The following is a 16,248-nucleotide window of genomic DNA, read 5'->3' on the forward strand; positions in this document are numbered from 1 at the left end:
GAATACTTGGGCTAACCTGAAATACTGCAGTGTCTATTCTTTTTAAAGGATTAAAAAATGGCATTTTTAGTATAAGAACATGAATTAACTACATACAAATAATTCAACACAGTTGGCATTTTCACGTAATGTTTTAATTGATGCAAAATTTCGTATGATTTTATTCTCTTGTAGATTTATCTTAAAGAATTATTTTTTTCCTGCCAGGTTGTTCAGGAGTACACAAAAAGAGAAGAAGAAATAGAGCAATTAACTGAGGAATTAAAGATAAAGAAAGTTGAACTGGATAAATATAGGGAAAACATTTCACAGGTAAATTATTCAGCCTTTATCTTTTCTTTTTGTCATGTGCTTACCATTCCATCATATGGGAATGTAGAATGATGCAAAATAAAATAATAAACTTTTAAGAAAAAAAATGCAATGTATGTTCTTGTGACCAGATTGATAATGATATTAAATTTGTCCTATGTAAAGATTATATCGATGTAATAACATTTCTTTTAAATTGTGTTTTTATATTGCCTTTACTTGTAGGTAAAAGAAAGGTGGCTTAATCCTTTAAAAGAGCTGGTAGAAAAAATTAATGAAAAATTCAGCCATTTTTTTAGTTCCATGCAGTGTGCTGGTGAAGTGGATCTCCATACAGAAAACGAGGTAAAATTGCATTTAAAGTGTTTCTTGGCAAGAAATTCTAACTATATGCTAAAAGTACATGTACTTACCAAAAAATTGTTCCAAAAGGAAGGAAAAGACCATATATGGGATTACATCGGGCTCACTCCGCTCCCCCCTTTTTGGTGACATTTGGGATTAGTGACTAAAATCTTACTAACTTTTTGTATCCAGTCTAATGGTTATTCAGCTGTGATGAGCAAATGCATTGTTTTTTTAATCTATCCCTCCTCACATCTGAAGAGTCATAAACAAATTGGCAAACATAACTGAAATAAGTATAATATCGGTGGCATTTTTTTTTTTTTTGATCAAGAATTTTAACAGTTCACAAGAATAAAAGCTAACATAAGTTTGGTACTAATTTCTTAAGCTATATATATGTTCATGCATTGTAATTGTGGGTAAAATAAGATTTCCATTAAGAAATAAATGTATGAAGATATGAACTAAGACGTATTTCAGAATAATAGGGAAAGAGAGATGGGTGGAATTATACATGAAACAAGATTGATTACTTATTAATCATAGTTGAGACTAGTTGATGGTCGATAATTGAGCTTCTCTTAGGGTTCTAATTTTGTATGTGTTGAAATTTCCCCCTAATAAAGCATTTTTTAAGAGAGAAATAAAGGAAGATAATAAAAAAAATCCCTTTCCTTCATAGCTCAACTATTTTATGGCATATATATTACATACATAAATAGAAAGTGAGTAGCGCCTTTATTTCCCCTTAAGAACTTTGCCCCGTGACTCCTTTATCTGCTTAATGTAGGATAGAAGGTTAGCAAATGTCATTTCGCTTTTAAGTTTTAATATATTAGACCTGTCATGAGAATTGTCATGTATATAGTCTTTGGGCTTGTTAAAAGTAAGGGATATATTAAAGTAACAAATACAATTTATAATGTACTTTTTATGTGTTCTGTGTGCAAGACACTGTTCTAGGCACTTCCAAGTTTTATCTTAATGAATTCTCAGAACCATTCTACAAACTTGTACTTTTTAATCAACCCACTTTTGTAAAGTGAAACAATAAAATATTAGAACCACTTGCTGGCTTCAAGCTCTAGGGATCTCCAAGGATCTATTTAGGTAAAACTAATATCATTAAGTTCTTGCCTTTCTTTTGGTTTGTTTTTTGGTTTTTTAGGACCACACCCACAGCATATGGAGGTTCACAGGCTAGGGGTTGAATCGGAGCTATAGTGGCTGGCCTACATCACAGCAATGCCAGATCTGAGCCACATCTGCAACCTACACCACAGCTCATGGGCAACGTTGGATCCTTAACCCACTGAGCGAGGCCAGGGATCAAACCTGCAACGTCATGGTTCCTAGTCGGATTTGTTTCTGCTGCGCCACTATGGGAACTCCCAAGTTCTTGACTTTTAAAATTGATTTATTCGTTCTGCCTTCAATAACAGTAAGAAGTTATCAGAGAAAATTCACCTTTCATAAACTTTTTTAATGTTTTTTAGGAAGACTATGATAAATACGGAATTCGAATTAGAGTCAAATTTCGCACAAATACTCAACTGCAAGAGTTAACTCCTCATCATCAAAGTGGAGGTGAAAGAAGTGTTTCTACCATGTTATATTTGATGGCACTTCAGGAGCTTAATAGATGTCCATTCAGAGTAGTTGATGAAATCAATCAGGTATAGCTTATTCTTTGACTTGGGTTTCACTATATCTCGTCATAGATTTAAATCTAATCATTGTTATTGTCATTATTTAGGGAATGGACCCTATCAATGAACGGAGAGTGTTTGAATTGGTTGTAAATACTGCTTGTAAAGAAAACACATCTCAGTACTTCTTTATTACACCAAAGGTAGGTAATAAGTAACCTAAAAATTCATGCAAGCAGAGGTCCTCTGAGGCTAAATCATACAGCAGATTTGGCCCAATAGGTAAATATAAGCAGGAACACTCCCAGAAAAGGGACTAAAAGGATTACACTAATATTTATTTTATTAAAGGGGACAAGTTCCAGTGACATACTTAATCAGGAACCTTATTAACCTTATTAACCTTATCAGAGGAAAAAACATAGGAGGCATAGCATTATGTTCTAGAACCAAGATTTCCTCTCTGCTTTTGGCATTTAATCCTCCTTTAGAGAAATTCCTCTTTTAGCACTACAAGATGACAATACAAACCCTGGAATGCTGGTCCTCCTCATTTCCCCAAAAAGGCCTGTCTTGGTTTACTTTGCCCTTTATTCACCACTGAATAAAGTGGTGGCCCAGAAGAAATCTAAGTACCCCAACATCTTCTATTCACATATTAACTTTTAAAAAAATAGCATTATCAGTATGTAAAATTTTCCATAAGCTAGAGCCAGTGCAGTGGAAAATTTTCTTTTGTGACATCTTGGACTATGGCTCAGTTATAAAACTGATGTACAGTATTCAAAGATGTATTTATTAATGTAGTCAGATTTTTTTTCTTTTTTAACTCTTTATGAAAAATTTCGCTGGAGATCCTATCTTAAATTCAATTTTTTTTTGGGGGGGGGGCTTTTTAAGGCCACACTCGCAGCATATGGAAGTTCCCAGGCTAGGGGTCAAATCGGAGCTGGGCTGCTGGCCTACGCCACAGCCACAGCCACGCAGGATCCAAGCCGCATCTGCAACCTACACCACAGCTCACGGCAATGCCAGATCCTTAATCCACTGAGTGAGCACAGGGATTGAACCTTCGTCCTCATGGATGCTAGTCAGACTCGTTAACTGCTGAGCTACGATGGGAACTCCTTAAATTCAAATTTTTAATGACTCATATAATCTATCTTCTTGTTCCAGCAGATGCTCTAGAATAGCCAAATCACTAAAACCGTATTGTTTACCAAACATGCTGGCCTATAAACTCAACTGTCCTGTCACACACTTTTCAGGCTACCAATCTGCCACAGTACCTGACAATAGAAGTTACTTGAGAAGTGTTTATGGATAAAAGAGTGAAAGTATCCTAGGAAAATTCTGGAGGACACACTTTTCCAGTGTCAACCTAGAAAATTTTATGATATCATTTGGCCTGTGAATAGAGAGGGCTCCCAGATACATTGATGTTTCCTTAGGCCCAGTTTCCGGTATGCTAGTGCAGGTAAGGATCACAGTCTGGCAGGTGTATATTGAGTTGAGAGTTTCATTAAGTGTTTCATTAATTGTACAAATAAAATATTTGTACACATGTAGGGTTGCAAAGTTTGTGCTTCTTAATGTATAGCATTATGTGACAGTTTGTTTAAACATTTACAGCTCCTGCAAAATCTTCCTTACTCTGATAAGATGACTATATTGTTTGTCTACAATGGTCCTCATATGCTGGAACCAAACAGATGGAATTTAAAGGCTTTCCAGAGGCGGCGGCGCCGTATTACATTCACTCAGCCTTCTCAATAAAAGTAAAGGGCAAGAACTTTGGGATTTTTCTGTTAAATCCTGTTTATAAGGACAGGTCAACTGAATAGAAGTTAGGAGATTCATTAAGGCTAAAACATCAGTTATTTTTGGAAACCCACTTTTAGGTACAAATGGGTTGATGAATGGAGACCAAAATAACTTCTTTCTGTGAAATAGCATCTGGTAGTAAAAATTAAGTCTTCTTGAATCCTTAGCACTCTGACCTTAAGTCATGGGGTCCCCACTTTTCAAACTCTTTGCTGCTCTCATCAAATTGGAAAGGGTTATCAGTTACAAGAAGTTTGACATGGTAACCCTGAGCTTTTAATTCAAAGTAACTTTAACTACTTTTAGATTCTAATGGTGACTACAGCTTAAGTCATAGTTTTCTCCCAGTGTTATATTTAATTTTTAAAATTTGATACGGAAGTGTCTAGCTAGTCTAATGTATAGTAATTATTTATGACAAATCTATTCATTTCTTCCTATTAAAAAGATTACCTTATCTCCACTAGGAAATGGAATTTTACGGGACTTTAAAAAAAGTTTTATGAAACTTGATACTATAACTGTATTGGGAGCTCAAAGGAAGAAATAGTACTGGAGTTCAAAAATGGTAGCAGGACTTCTTTGAAACTGCCACAAGGTGGCCACTAGATGATGCAAAATGCAACCAGAAGATTGATAGAGAAAATCAAGTAACAAGGGTTTTTTAAAGAATTACCCTATAAAAATGTGGATGGGGTTTTGTTTTTTTTTTTTAATTTAAAGTCAATTGTATTTTACATCTTAAATTTCTAAAGCATTTTTATAATTATTTTTTAGTAAGATTTTTCTTAAGATTTCATATACTGGTTTCTAACGATTTATATTTGAAATTTCTCAGTGTTATGTAAAGAGTGAGGGAAAGCATTGACTTGTTTAAAACCCTAATGTTTTTAGAACCTCAGCTTATAGGTCCTTCTAAACTTACAGTGTTGATCCTACCCCATTATCTTAAGAGTATCTAGTCTATTACTCTTTCAGCATGAAACAATTAGATGAAAAAATCATTTGTTTATCTCTGAGTTACACTAATTAACAGTGCCAAAACAAATTCTTTTCTTTTAAATCTTGTAAAATAATGGACTAGACCAAGGACATACCTTTGAACAGTGGATTGGATCTGTGCCAGTAATGACAAAAAATTTTTTCTGGAATTAGTAGCTTGACTAAATTTAAGAATTGCATTCAGTTTGGGTTTTGTATGTTCTAAAATAGCCACTTAAATTTATATTCTTGTTAGTTCAAAAAATAATGAACCATAAGTTTATGTCCTCTTGCTTGGACATTTTCTGTTTAAAAAGCTATTTTTTCCTTCATAAAATTTTTGAAAGAAAAAAATCCCCTCTTAAACTAAGTCTAAGACATGTACTATGAAAATATTTTAAAATAACATTTTTACTGGTGTGAAAAACTCATGTAAACATTGAAAAAACTAGTAACATATTAGTAAATGGATGTTGTTACCAGATGTTTTTGTTGTTTAATATTTTGTTTTGCTCCAAAGTATCTTTACTAATATGTGCTTGGTGAAGTTTATTGTCTTAGTTCCAGTAATCTTATTTCTTCAAAATGAATATCAATGTGAAAAAGAACTTTGAAGATTAGGTGTGTTTGAAAATAAAATGGTTAATTACATTTCAGTTTACATATGCCAATAATTATTCCACACTTTTTTAAAAGCATTTGTATCTCTCTAATGGACAAATACTTGGTTTTACATTGAATGTTGAGCTGTGAAGGATAAATTATGTATCATTGTAACATATTAATAAAAGAATAAATCTAGCACATTAGTCTCAGCCACTTGAAACTTCACATAGTTTCTGCAAAAGTTTATTTTAATTACATGCAAATTGTAAAAACTCCAAGTAACAGTTCGATTTGATGAATAAAATATTTAAAATCCTAAGGTGACAAGCAGATATTTTTAATAATGAAATTTTCGTCGATTTGGCTAAGAAGAGAATCTCTAATAAGATTTTAGCATTCTTGCTGCTTTCTAATTGTCTTTTGAATATGTGCTTTTTCCTTCAGAATATGAATCTTAAGTATGTAAAAAAAAATGTAATTTTTGTCCTGCTATTGTGTGACCGCTGATGTGTAATTGAAAAAAACTCTTTGTGGGAAATGCTACTTTGTTGGTAATAAATACATATTTTCCTATTCTTTTGGTGGTTTTTTTTTGTTTGTTTGTTTTTTGTTTTTTGGGGTTTTTTATTTTTTTTGTCCTTTTAGGGCCACACCAGGGGCATATGGAAATTCCCAGGCTAGGGATCAAATTGGAGCTGAGGCTGCCAGCCTACACCACAGCCACAGCAACCATGGATCCAAGTCATACCCACAACCTAAGCCACAGCTCATGGCCACACTGGATCCTTAACCTCGTGAGCAGGGCCAGAGATCATACCCGAGTCCTCATGGATATTAGTCGGGTTTATTACCACTGAGCCACAGTGGAAACTGTTATTTTAAATAAGAACTGTTTTTATATACATTGAACCTTTATAAGAGTCATTTTGGTTTTCAGATTTGCTGAAAAGTCTATCGAATGCCTACCATTTATAGAATAGAATTTGGCAGTCCATTTCCAGAAGGATAGGACATTTAGTCCCTTGTCTGCCTGCAAGTAAATTACAGTCTAAATGAAACAATAAATACATGAAGAAAAGGTTTAAACCATCTAAGAAAACTAGTTACAGGCAAGTATGAAATATTTTTAGATTGAAACCCTATCTTTGCTGGAAAAAACAATTCCCAATAGCCCATTTTGTCTTAAACCACTATCTGAAGTAACTTTTTAAAGCCTATTTTTTAAGGTAGATTTTACTTGCAGACAAGTTACTTATTCTCTGTAAATTAAGTATTTACCTCATTTCACCATTGAGGAAAATAAGTAATTCACACATTCTTTGAAAAGCTGAAAAGAGATCAGGGTCATAGTAGAGCACCAGGCATTATAGTTGATCTTTTGTAATTTCCTTCTCATCATATTTTTTTCTCCAACTTTATTGAAATCTCATATTTGAAATCTTGAAAAATATAATGTACTACATATTTTGTACATCAAGTTCTGAGAATTCTAAAGTTTTGCAGAGATTTTTATTCTATTTTATTGATAATGTCAGTTCAAAAGATGTAGACATCTGTAGTCAGTGAATTCAGTAAAGTTGCAGGAAAAAATTAACACAAAATCTCTCATTCCTATACACCAACAATATGAAAGATCACAGAGAGGAATTAAGGAAACAATCTCATTAACCATCACATCAAAAAGAATAAAATACCTGGGAATAAACCTACTTAAAGAGATGAAAGAGTACTCTGAAAACTAAAAGATGCTGATGAAAGAAATCACAGATGACACAAATAGATGGAAGAATATACCATACTCTTGGATTGGAAGAGTCAATATTGCCAAAATAACTATACTGCCCAAAGCAATCTATAGATTCAATGCCATCCCTATCAAATTTCCAATGGCATCCTTCACAGAACTAGAACAACAATAACAAAACTGTAGTTTGTATGGAAACACAAAAAACTCTGAGAAGCCAGAGCAATCTTCAGAAAGAAAAATGGAGCTGGAGGAATCAGGTGCCCTGGCTTTAGACTATAGTACAAAGCTACAGTAATCAAAACAGTATGATACTAACAGAGATTCCATAAACTAGATATAGAACTATTACATGATCCAGCACTCCTGGGCATCTATCCAGAGAAAACCATAATTCGAAAAGATATATGCACTGCAGTGTTCATTGCAGCACTATGTACAATAGCCAAGACATGGAAGCAAATGTCCACCAACAGGAATGGATAAAGATGTGGTACATATATACAATGAAATATTATTGCTCAGCCATTAAAAAAAAATGCCATTTGCAGCATAATGGATGGGTCTAGAGATTACCATACTAAGTGAAGACAGACAAAAAATAAATCACACAAAACAACTTTTTCACAAAGCAGAAGCAAAGATTTTGAAATCAAGCTTATGGTTACCATAGGGGAACCTTGGTGGGGAGGGATAAATTAGGAGGATGGGAATGACATACACACACTACTGTGTAGAAAGTAGGTAATTAACAAGACCTACTGTATAGCACAGGAAACTCTACTTAATAGTCTGTTAAAACCTATCTTGGAAAAAAGAATGGATATGTGTATAATTGATTCATTTTCTGTATACCTAAAACCAATACAACATTGTAAATCAACCACACTCCAATAAAATTTTAAAGAGGGGGAAAAAAGATGCAAATGAGATCAGGGGCATAGTAGGGCACCTAGCATTTCCTTCTCTTGTCATTTTTTTTTCTCCAGCTTTATTGAAATCTCATATTTTAAATCTTGAAAAGTATAGTGTACTCTGTATTTTATACATTAAAGTCTGAGTATTCTAAAATTAGTGTAGAGATTTTTAATATATTTTATTGATAATGACATGTTTAAAAGTTGTAGACATCTATATACTGAGTGATACTTGGACAGTACAAATAATATTAATTTTAATATACCTTGTTACCATCATGGACTTTATTTTTTTATGATTTTAATTTTTTCCATTGTAGTTTTCAGTGTTCTGTCAATTTCTACTGTACAGCAAATTGACCCATACATTCTTTTTCTCACATTTTCCATCATGCTGCATCACAAGTGACTGGATATAGTTCTCTGTGCTATACAGCAGGATCTCATTGCTTATCCACTCCAAGTGCAATAGTTTGCATCTATTAACCCCAAATTCTCAGTCCATCCCACTCCCTCCCCCTCCTCCTTGGCAATCACAAGTCTGTTCTCCAGGACCATGCATTTCTTTTCTGTAGAAAGGTTCATTTGTGTCCTGTAAGATTTCAGATATAAGTGATAACATATGGTATTTGTCTTTCTAACTTATTCCGTTTAGTACAAGAATCTCTAGTTGCATCCATATTGCTGCAGAAGGCATTATTTTGTTGTTTTTATGGCTGAGTAGTATTCTGTTGTGTATATATATTAAATCTTCTTAACCATTTTTCTGTCTATGGACATTTAGGTTGTTTCCATTTCTTGGCTATTGTGAATAGTACTCCAACGAACATATGGGTGCATGTGTCTTTTTCAAGGAAAGTTTTGTCCAGATATATGCCCAAGAGTGAGGTTGCTGGGTCATATGGTAGTTCTATATTTACTTTTCTGAGGTACCTCCATAGTGGTACCTATGTGGCTCTATCAACTTACATTCCCACCAACAGTGTAGGAAGTTTCCCTTTTCTCCACACCCTCTTCAGCATTTGCTATTTGTGGATTTGATAATGATGGCTATTCTGATAGGTGTGAGGTGGTACCTCACAGTAGATTTGATTTGCATTTCTCTAATAATCAGTGATGTTGAGCATTTTTTCATGTGCTTGTTGGCCATCTGTATATCTTCTTTAGAGAAATGTCTATTCAGGTCTTTTGCCCATTTTTCCATTGGGTTGTTGGCTTTTTTGCTGTAATTGTATAAGCTGTTTGTATATTTTAGAGATTAAGCCCTTGTCAGTTGCATTGTTTGAAACTATTTTCCTCCATTTCGTAGGTTGTCTTTTTTTTTTTTTTTTAATGGTTTCCTTTGCTGTGCAAAACCTTGTCAGTGTGATTAGGTCCCATTGGTTTATTTTTGCTTTTATTTCTGTTGCCTTGGGAGAATGACCTGAGAAAACATTTGTGAAGGTTGAGGTCAGAGAATGTTTTGCCTATGTTCTCTTCTAGGAGTTTGATGGTGTCTTCTCTTACATTTAAGTCTTTCAGCCATTCTGAGTTTATTTTGGTGCATGGTGTGAGGGTGTGTTCTGGTTTCATTTTTTATTTGCATGTAGCTGTCCAGGTTTCCAAGCAATATTTGCTAAAAAGATTGTCTTTTTCCCATTTTATATTCTTGCCTCCTTCATCAAGTATTAATTGACCATAGGTGTCAGGGTTTATTTCTGGGTTCTATATTCTGTTCTATTGGTCTGTATGTCTGTTTTGGTACCAGTACCACACTGTCTTGATTACTGTAGCTTTGAAATATTGCCTGAAGTCTGGGAGAGTTATGCCTCCTGCTTGGTTTTTGTTCCTCAGGATTGCTTTGGCAATTCTGGGTGTTTTATGGTTCCATATAAATTTTTGGATTGTTTGTTCTAGTTCTGTGAAAAATGTCATGGGTAATTTGATAGGGATTGCATTGAATCTGTGGATTGCTTTGAGTGACATGGCCATTTTTATGATATTAATTTTTCCAACCCAGGAGCATGGAATATCTTTCCATGTCTTTGAATCCTCTTTAATTTTCTTGATTAATGTTTTATAGTTCTCAGCATATAACTCCTTCACTCCCTTGGACAGGTTTATTCCTAGGTATTTGATCTTTGGGGTGCAATTTTAAAAGGTATTGTATTTTTATATTCCTTTTCTAGTATTTCATTTTTAGTATACAGAAATGAAACCGATTTCTGAATGTTAACCTTGTATCCAGCTACTTTGCTGAATTTATCAGTTCGAGTAGTTTTTGTGTGGAGTCCGTAGAGATATCTGTATATAATATCTTGTCATCTGCATACAGTGACAGTTTTACCTCTTCTTTTCCAATTTGGATGCCTTTAATTTCTTTTGTTTGTCTGATTGCTGTGGCTATGACTTCCAATACTGTGTTGAATAAAAGTGGTAAGAGTGGACATCTTTTCTTGTTCTAGATTTTAGTGGGAAGGCTTTCAGCTTTTCTCCACTGAGTGTTAGATTGGCTGTGGGTTTGTTATAAATAGCTTTTATTATACTGAGATATGTTCCTTTCATACCCACTTTGGTAAGACTTTTTATCATGAATGGATGTTGGATTTTGTCAAATGCTTTTTCTGCATCTATTGAGATGATCATGTGGTTTTTGACTTTTGTTAATATGGTGTATGATGTTGATTGATTTGCATATGTAGAACCATTCTTGTGAACCTGTAATGAATCCCACTTGGTCGTGGTGTATGATCTCTTTTATATGTTGTTGGATTCAGTTGGCTAAAATATTTTTGAGAATTTTTGCGTCTATATTCATCAAAGGCATTGGCCTATAATTTTCTTTTTTGGTAATATCTTTGCCTGGTTTTGGTATTAAGGTGATGGTGGTTTCATAGAAAGTCTTTGGGAGTGTTCGTTCTTCAACATTTTGGAAAAGTTTGAGAAGGATGAGTATAAGATCTTCTTTGTATGTCTTGTAGAATTTGCCTGTAAAGCCATCTGGTCCTCGACCTTTGTTTGTAGGGAGTGTTTTTATTACATGTTCAATTTCATTTGTAATTATCAGTCTTTTCAGTTGGTCTATTTCTTCTTGATTCACTTTGGCAGTCCGTATGTCTCTAGAAAGTTGTCCATTTCTTCTAGGTTGTCAAATTTGTTGGCATATAATTGTTCATAGTATTCTCTTATGTTTTTTTGTATTTATGCAATATCTTTTGAGATTTCATTTCTTATTTTGTTTATTTGGGTTTTTTCTCTCCCCTTATTGATGATTCTGGCCCGAGCTTTGTCAATTTTGCTTACCTTTTCAAAGAAGCAGCTCTTTGTTTTATTGATTTTTTTTCTTATTTTTTGAACCTCTATTTAATTGATTTCCTCTCTGATCTTTATGATTCCCTTCCTTCTGCTGATTTAAGTTTTGTTTGTTCTTTTTATAATTCATTTAGGTGGTGGGTTAAGTTTTCAATTTGAGATTCTTCCATTGGATTTTTACTAGCATGTTGTTTAGTCTCCATGTAGTTAGTTTTTTCTCATTTCTTTTCCTGTGGCTGATTTCTAGTTTCGTGCCATTGTGGTCAGAGAAGATACTTAAAATGATTTCTGTGCTCTTAATTTGTTGAGGTTAGCTTTGTGTCCCAATAAGTAATAAGTCCTTGAGAATGTTCCATGTGCACTTGAGAAGAATATATATTCTGGTTTTTTTGGATGTAATGTCCTGAAAATGTCGATTAAGTATAAGTTTTCTATTGTTTCATTTAGGATCTCTGTTGCCTTACAGAGTTTCTGTTTAGAGAATCTGTCCATTGATGTGAGTGGGGTGTTAAAGTCTCCTAGTATGATTGTATTCCCATCCATTTCTCCTTTTATTGTCTGTATTTGTTGTATGCATCTGGGTGCTCCTATATTAGGGGCATATATATTGATGATTGTAATATCCTCTTCTTGAGTGGATTCTTTTGGCATTAGGTAGTGTCCTTCTTTGTCTTTTCTTTCTGGTCTTCATTTTAAAGTCTATTTTGTCTGGTATGAGTACTGCAACTCCTGCTTTTCTGTCTTTCCTTTGGCATGAAATATCTTTTCACATCCCCTCACTTTCAATTCATATGTGTCCTTTGCCCTAAGATGAGTCTCTTTTAGACTGCATATTGTAGGCTCTTGTTTTTTTATCCAATTTGCCTTTCTTTGTCTTTCGATGGGAGCATTCAGTCCATTGACATTTAAGGCAATTACTGATAAATATGTTTTTATAACCATTTTAACCTTGTTTTCCAGTTGATTCTTTGTTTCTCCTTTGTTCCTTTCTTTCTTTGGTTGGATGATTTCCACTTATTTTGTTCTTGCATACTTTTCTTTTTAGTTTTTGTGCATGCAATGTATTTCAAGTACAGTAACGCCTTACTATATCTGCTTGCTGTAGCCTGATAGTCATATAAGCTGAAACACATTCTGAAAAACAAAAAAACAAAAACACATAGATTTTCTTACTTTTCTTCTCCACATTCTATGATTTTTTTTCTGGTCTTTTTGTCCTTTTTATGGCCACACCCACAGCATATGGAGGTTCTGAGGCTAGGGGTCCAGTCGGAGCTGTAGCCACCAGCCTACACCAGAGCCACAGCAATGCCAGATCCGAGCCGTGTCTGTGACCTACACCACAGCTCATGGCAACACCAGATCCTTAACCCACTGAGCAAGGCCAGGGATCAAACCCACAACCTCATGGTTCCTAGTCAGATTCTTTTCCACTGCACCACAATGGGAACTCCACTTTCTATGATTTTCAAAGTCCTTTTTAACATCTTCATGTTTGTCCTTTTGTTTTGCTTTCTGTTTATCATTACTTTTACAATAGGTTTTTTTTTTTTCCTTTTACATTTGTGTACTGGCTTATTTCAGTGATTGCTTTCCAATTGTGATTTCTTCCATCCTATTTCTTCTTACTTCTTTTTTATTTAGAGAAGGCCTTTCAGTATTTCTTTTAGAATGGGTTTTGTATTGCTGTACTCTTAGTTTTTGTTTGTTGGAGAAATTCTTTGTTTCTCCTTCTATTTTAAATTATATTCTTGCTGCATATAGTATTCAAGGCTGCAAATTTTTCCCTTTTAGAACTTTGAATATATCTGGCTACTCTCTTCTGTCCTGTAGTGTTTCTATAGAGAAACCAGCTGATAGCCTTATGGGGATTTCCTTATAATTAAGTCTTTGTGTTTCTCTTGCAGCTTTTAGAATCCTCTCTTTAGCTTTTGCCATTTTTATTATTATAATATGTCTTAGTGTGTGTGTTTGGGTTCAACTTGTCTGGGGCTCTCTGTGTTTCCTGTATCTTGGTATGTTTCCTTTAGATTTGGAAAGTTTTCAGACATAATTTCTTCAGATAAATTTTCAATCCCCTTTTCTTCTTCTTCTCCTCCTTCTGGAATCCCTATTATGTGTAGATTGGCCCGCTTTATATTATCCCATAAATCTCTTCTATTGCTTTCATGTTTGTTTGTTTTTCCATTTGGTTTTCTGTCTGCTGTCCTGATTGGGTGATTTCCATTATTTTATCTTCCAAGTCACTAACTCTTTCCTCTGCATTATTCATTCTGCTCTTTAGTGCTTTTAACTCAGTTTGCATCTCTGCAAGAGAATTTTCTAATTTTTCTATGTTTCTCCTTGTATTTTCTAGTTTCCTTCTAAAGTAATCTTTATTACCATTTATATCCACTCTTAATTCCTTCATATTCACCCTTCGTTACTTCAGCAATTTCACTGTTTTCTTTTTGAAATCAGTGTCCATTAGCCTGCGGAGGTCTATTTCATTGTTTTCTGCTTCCAGTGAATTCTCCTGTTCTTTAACTGGGAATGGTTTCTGAGCTTCTTCATTTTGTGTATGTTTTTCTTTTCCTGTGAGTTTAGGGAAACCAACTACTGTAGTCTTGGTGGGCTATTTCTATGCAAGAGCGCACCTTTTTATTTTGTGGGGGGCTACTATATTTTTGGCTTGGGAGTTTGGATATTTGTTGTCTCTTTCTTTAGTGTGAGCAGTATATCCACTTGGTAGGGTGCTGAATGTGTTTCCAGGGAGAAGGAGGCAATGGGCAGGGCTAGTAGTCAGTAGTCAGCCTGGTTGCTGGGCTCTTGACAGTAGCAAGGACATGCAGGAAGGTGGTGCAGGCTACTCCTAGTTGCAGGGCCCTGGGAAGTGGTAATGAGCTTCAGGCATATTTAGGCAGTGCACAGAGCATTTGGTAGCGGCAGTTGCAGTGGCAGGATGTGTGAGTTCCCAGGGGAGTGAGAGCAACAATGGCTGGTGTTCAGTCACAATGCCCTCCTCTGTGGTGCCCTCAGAGGTGTTTAGGGCTGCAAGTGGTCATGTTCACAGACCTCTAGTGGTGGTGGACCACGCCCATCAGTCAGATATAACTGCAGTGTTTTGCCCCTGTCATCTGTATACCAAGCAAAAAACACCCCATCCTGCTTAGCCCACGCAGGACTTGCTGCACAGGCTGTTCCTAGTTGCAGGGTTCTGGGAAGTGATGGTGATCAAGCATGTGTGGGCACTGCCTGGAGTGTTTGGCAGTGGTGGAAGCAGGGCAGGTGTGTTCCCAAGGGAGTGAGAGCATCAGTGGGTGGTGAGTGGTTGCAGTGCCCTCCTTTTTTGCCAACCTCTGAGGTGATGAGGGCTACAGGTGGAGCCTGTTCACAGACCCCCTAGTGGTGGTGGGCAGCGCCCCCCTCTAGTTTCTGAGATGACTGCTATGGTTTGTTCCCACTGTCTGTAGATCATGTAAGAGGTGCCACATCACACTTAGCCCCCCCCACTGCCCTTAGCCCACACCAGAGGTGTCTGGTCTCCCGTAGCCCAAGTACGTAATCTCTCAACACCTGTAGCCTGTGCCAGAGGCACCCTACCCTCTGAGACCCCGCATGTGCACAGGGAAAGAGATTCCTATGGCAGTCTGCCCCTTATCCTCTTGCCCTCCCCAACAATGGCACCTTGCTTCTCCTGCAGGTCCAGACCTCCTCCCAGGTTGCATCAGCTGTGGTGTTCTGCTCCCTAGCCCATTGTGCACTGATCCCTAGCCCCTCAGGCTGTCTCCACACAGCAGACATTAGTACTCTTCCCAGAACTGACCTCTGGACCCTGAGTATCAGTGCCTAGCCCCCTCCTGAGTGTCTCAGGCTGTGGTGTCTGGGGTGGTGGTGCAAAGGATCTGTGCAACTCTCTCTGCTTTTCCCTCCTCAGTCCAGCTGGTGCACTTTTCTCAGTGACTTTGAGGTCCCTCCATCTCAGCTGACTCCCTGTCAGGTGACTTCCCAGGGTGTGGGTTCCTTTTCTTTTTCACAGCTCCCTCTCAAGGGTGCTGGTCCATCTTGATTCCTTTTCTTTCTCTCTCTTTTTCTTTCTTTTGTTCTACCCAGTTATGTGGAAGTTTTCTTGCCCATATGGACATTTAATTTCTTCCACCAGTATTCAGTAGATGTTCTGTGTGAACTGTTCTATATTTAGATTTTTTTTTCAATATGTTTGTGGGAGAAGGTGAGGGTGAAAAGGGTTTGGTGCATCTTGATCCTCCCCCTACCATGAACTTTATATGTTAGCCAGATGTGTTGCCCTGAAGATGCTTATACCAATCCAGCTCAATAATTATAGTCATACCATATAGTTTGGAAAGCTTATAATTAATAGTTTGTACATTTGAGAGATTAGACTCTATTGATAATTTGGGCTTATTTTTTATTCCCAAAGGAAAAGACAAATGTAGTGGAATTTTTTTTAAAGTGTTGATAATAACTATTCACTCATTGCTCCAAAATAAGTTATTGATGACTAGATGGAAGGTTTGGGTATTTTTTAAAAGCCAGTTTTGTTTAAAAAAGCAAGAACAAACAGCTCCCACAATTC

General features: G+C 35.9%; 1 protein-coding gene across 3 annotated transcripts in view; it reads left to right on the forward strand.

Moving 5' to 3' along the window:
- The window catches only part of SMC5 (structural maintenance of chromosomes 5), an 89,722-nt gene extending 83,427 nt beyond the window's left edge, over positions 1 to 6,295 (forward strand). For all 3 annotated transcript variants that reach the window (XM_047767756.1, XM_047767757.1, XM_047767758.1), the window contains 5 exons: positions 208 to 312; positions 538 to 657; positions 2,157 to 2,336; positions 2,417 to 2,512; positions 3,942 to 6,295. In XM_047767756.1, the coding sequence (XP_047623712.1) occupies positions 208 to 312; positions 538 to 657; positions 2,157 to 2,336; positions 2,417 to 2,512; positions 3,942 to 4,085 (645 nt within the window). In that variant the 3' untranslated portion in view covers positions 4,086 to 6,295. The remainder of the gene's footprint in view (positions 1 to 207; positions 313 to 537; positions 658 to 2,156; positions 2,337 to 2,416; positions 2,513 to 3,941) is intronic.
- The last annotated feature ends 9,953 nt before the right edge of the window (positions 6,296 to 16,248 follow it).

Source organism: Phacochoerus africanus, chromosome 2 (genome assembly GCF_016906955.1).
Source record: "Phacochoerus africanus isolate WHEZ1 chromosome 2, ROS_Pafr_v1, whole genome shotgun sequence".
NCBI classification, from domain to species: domain Eukaryota; kingdom Metazoa; phylum Chordata; class Mammalia; order Artiodactyla; family Suidae; genus Phacochoerus; species Phacochoerus africanus.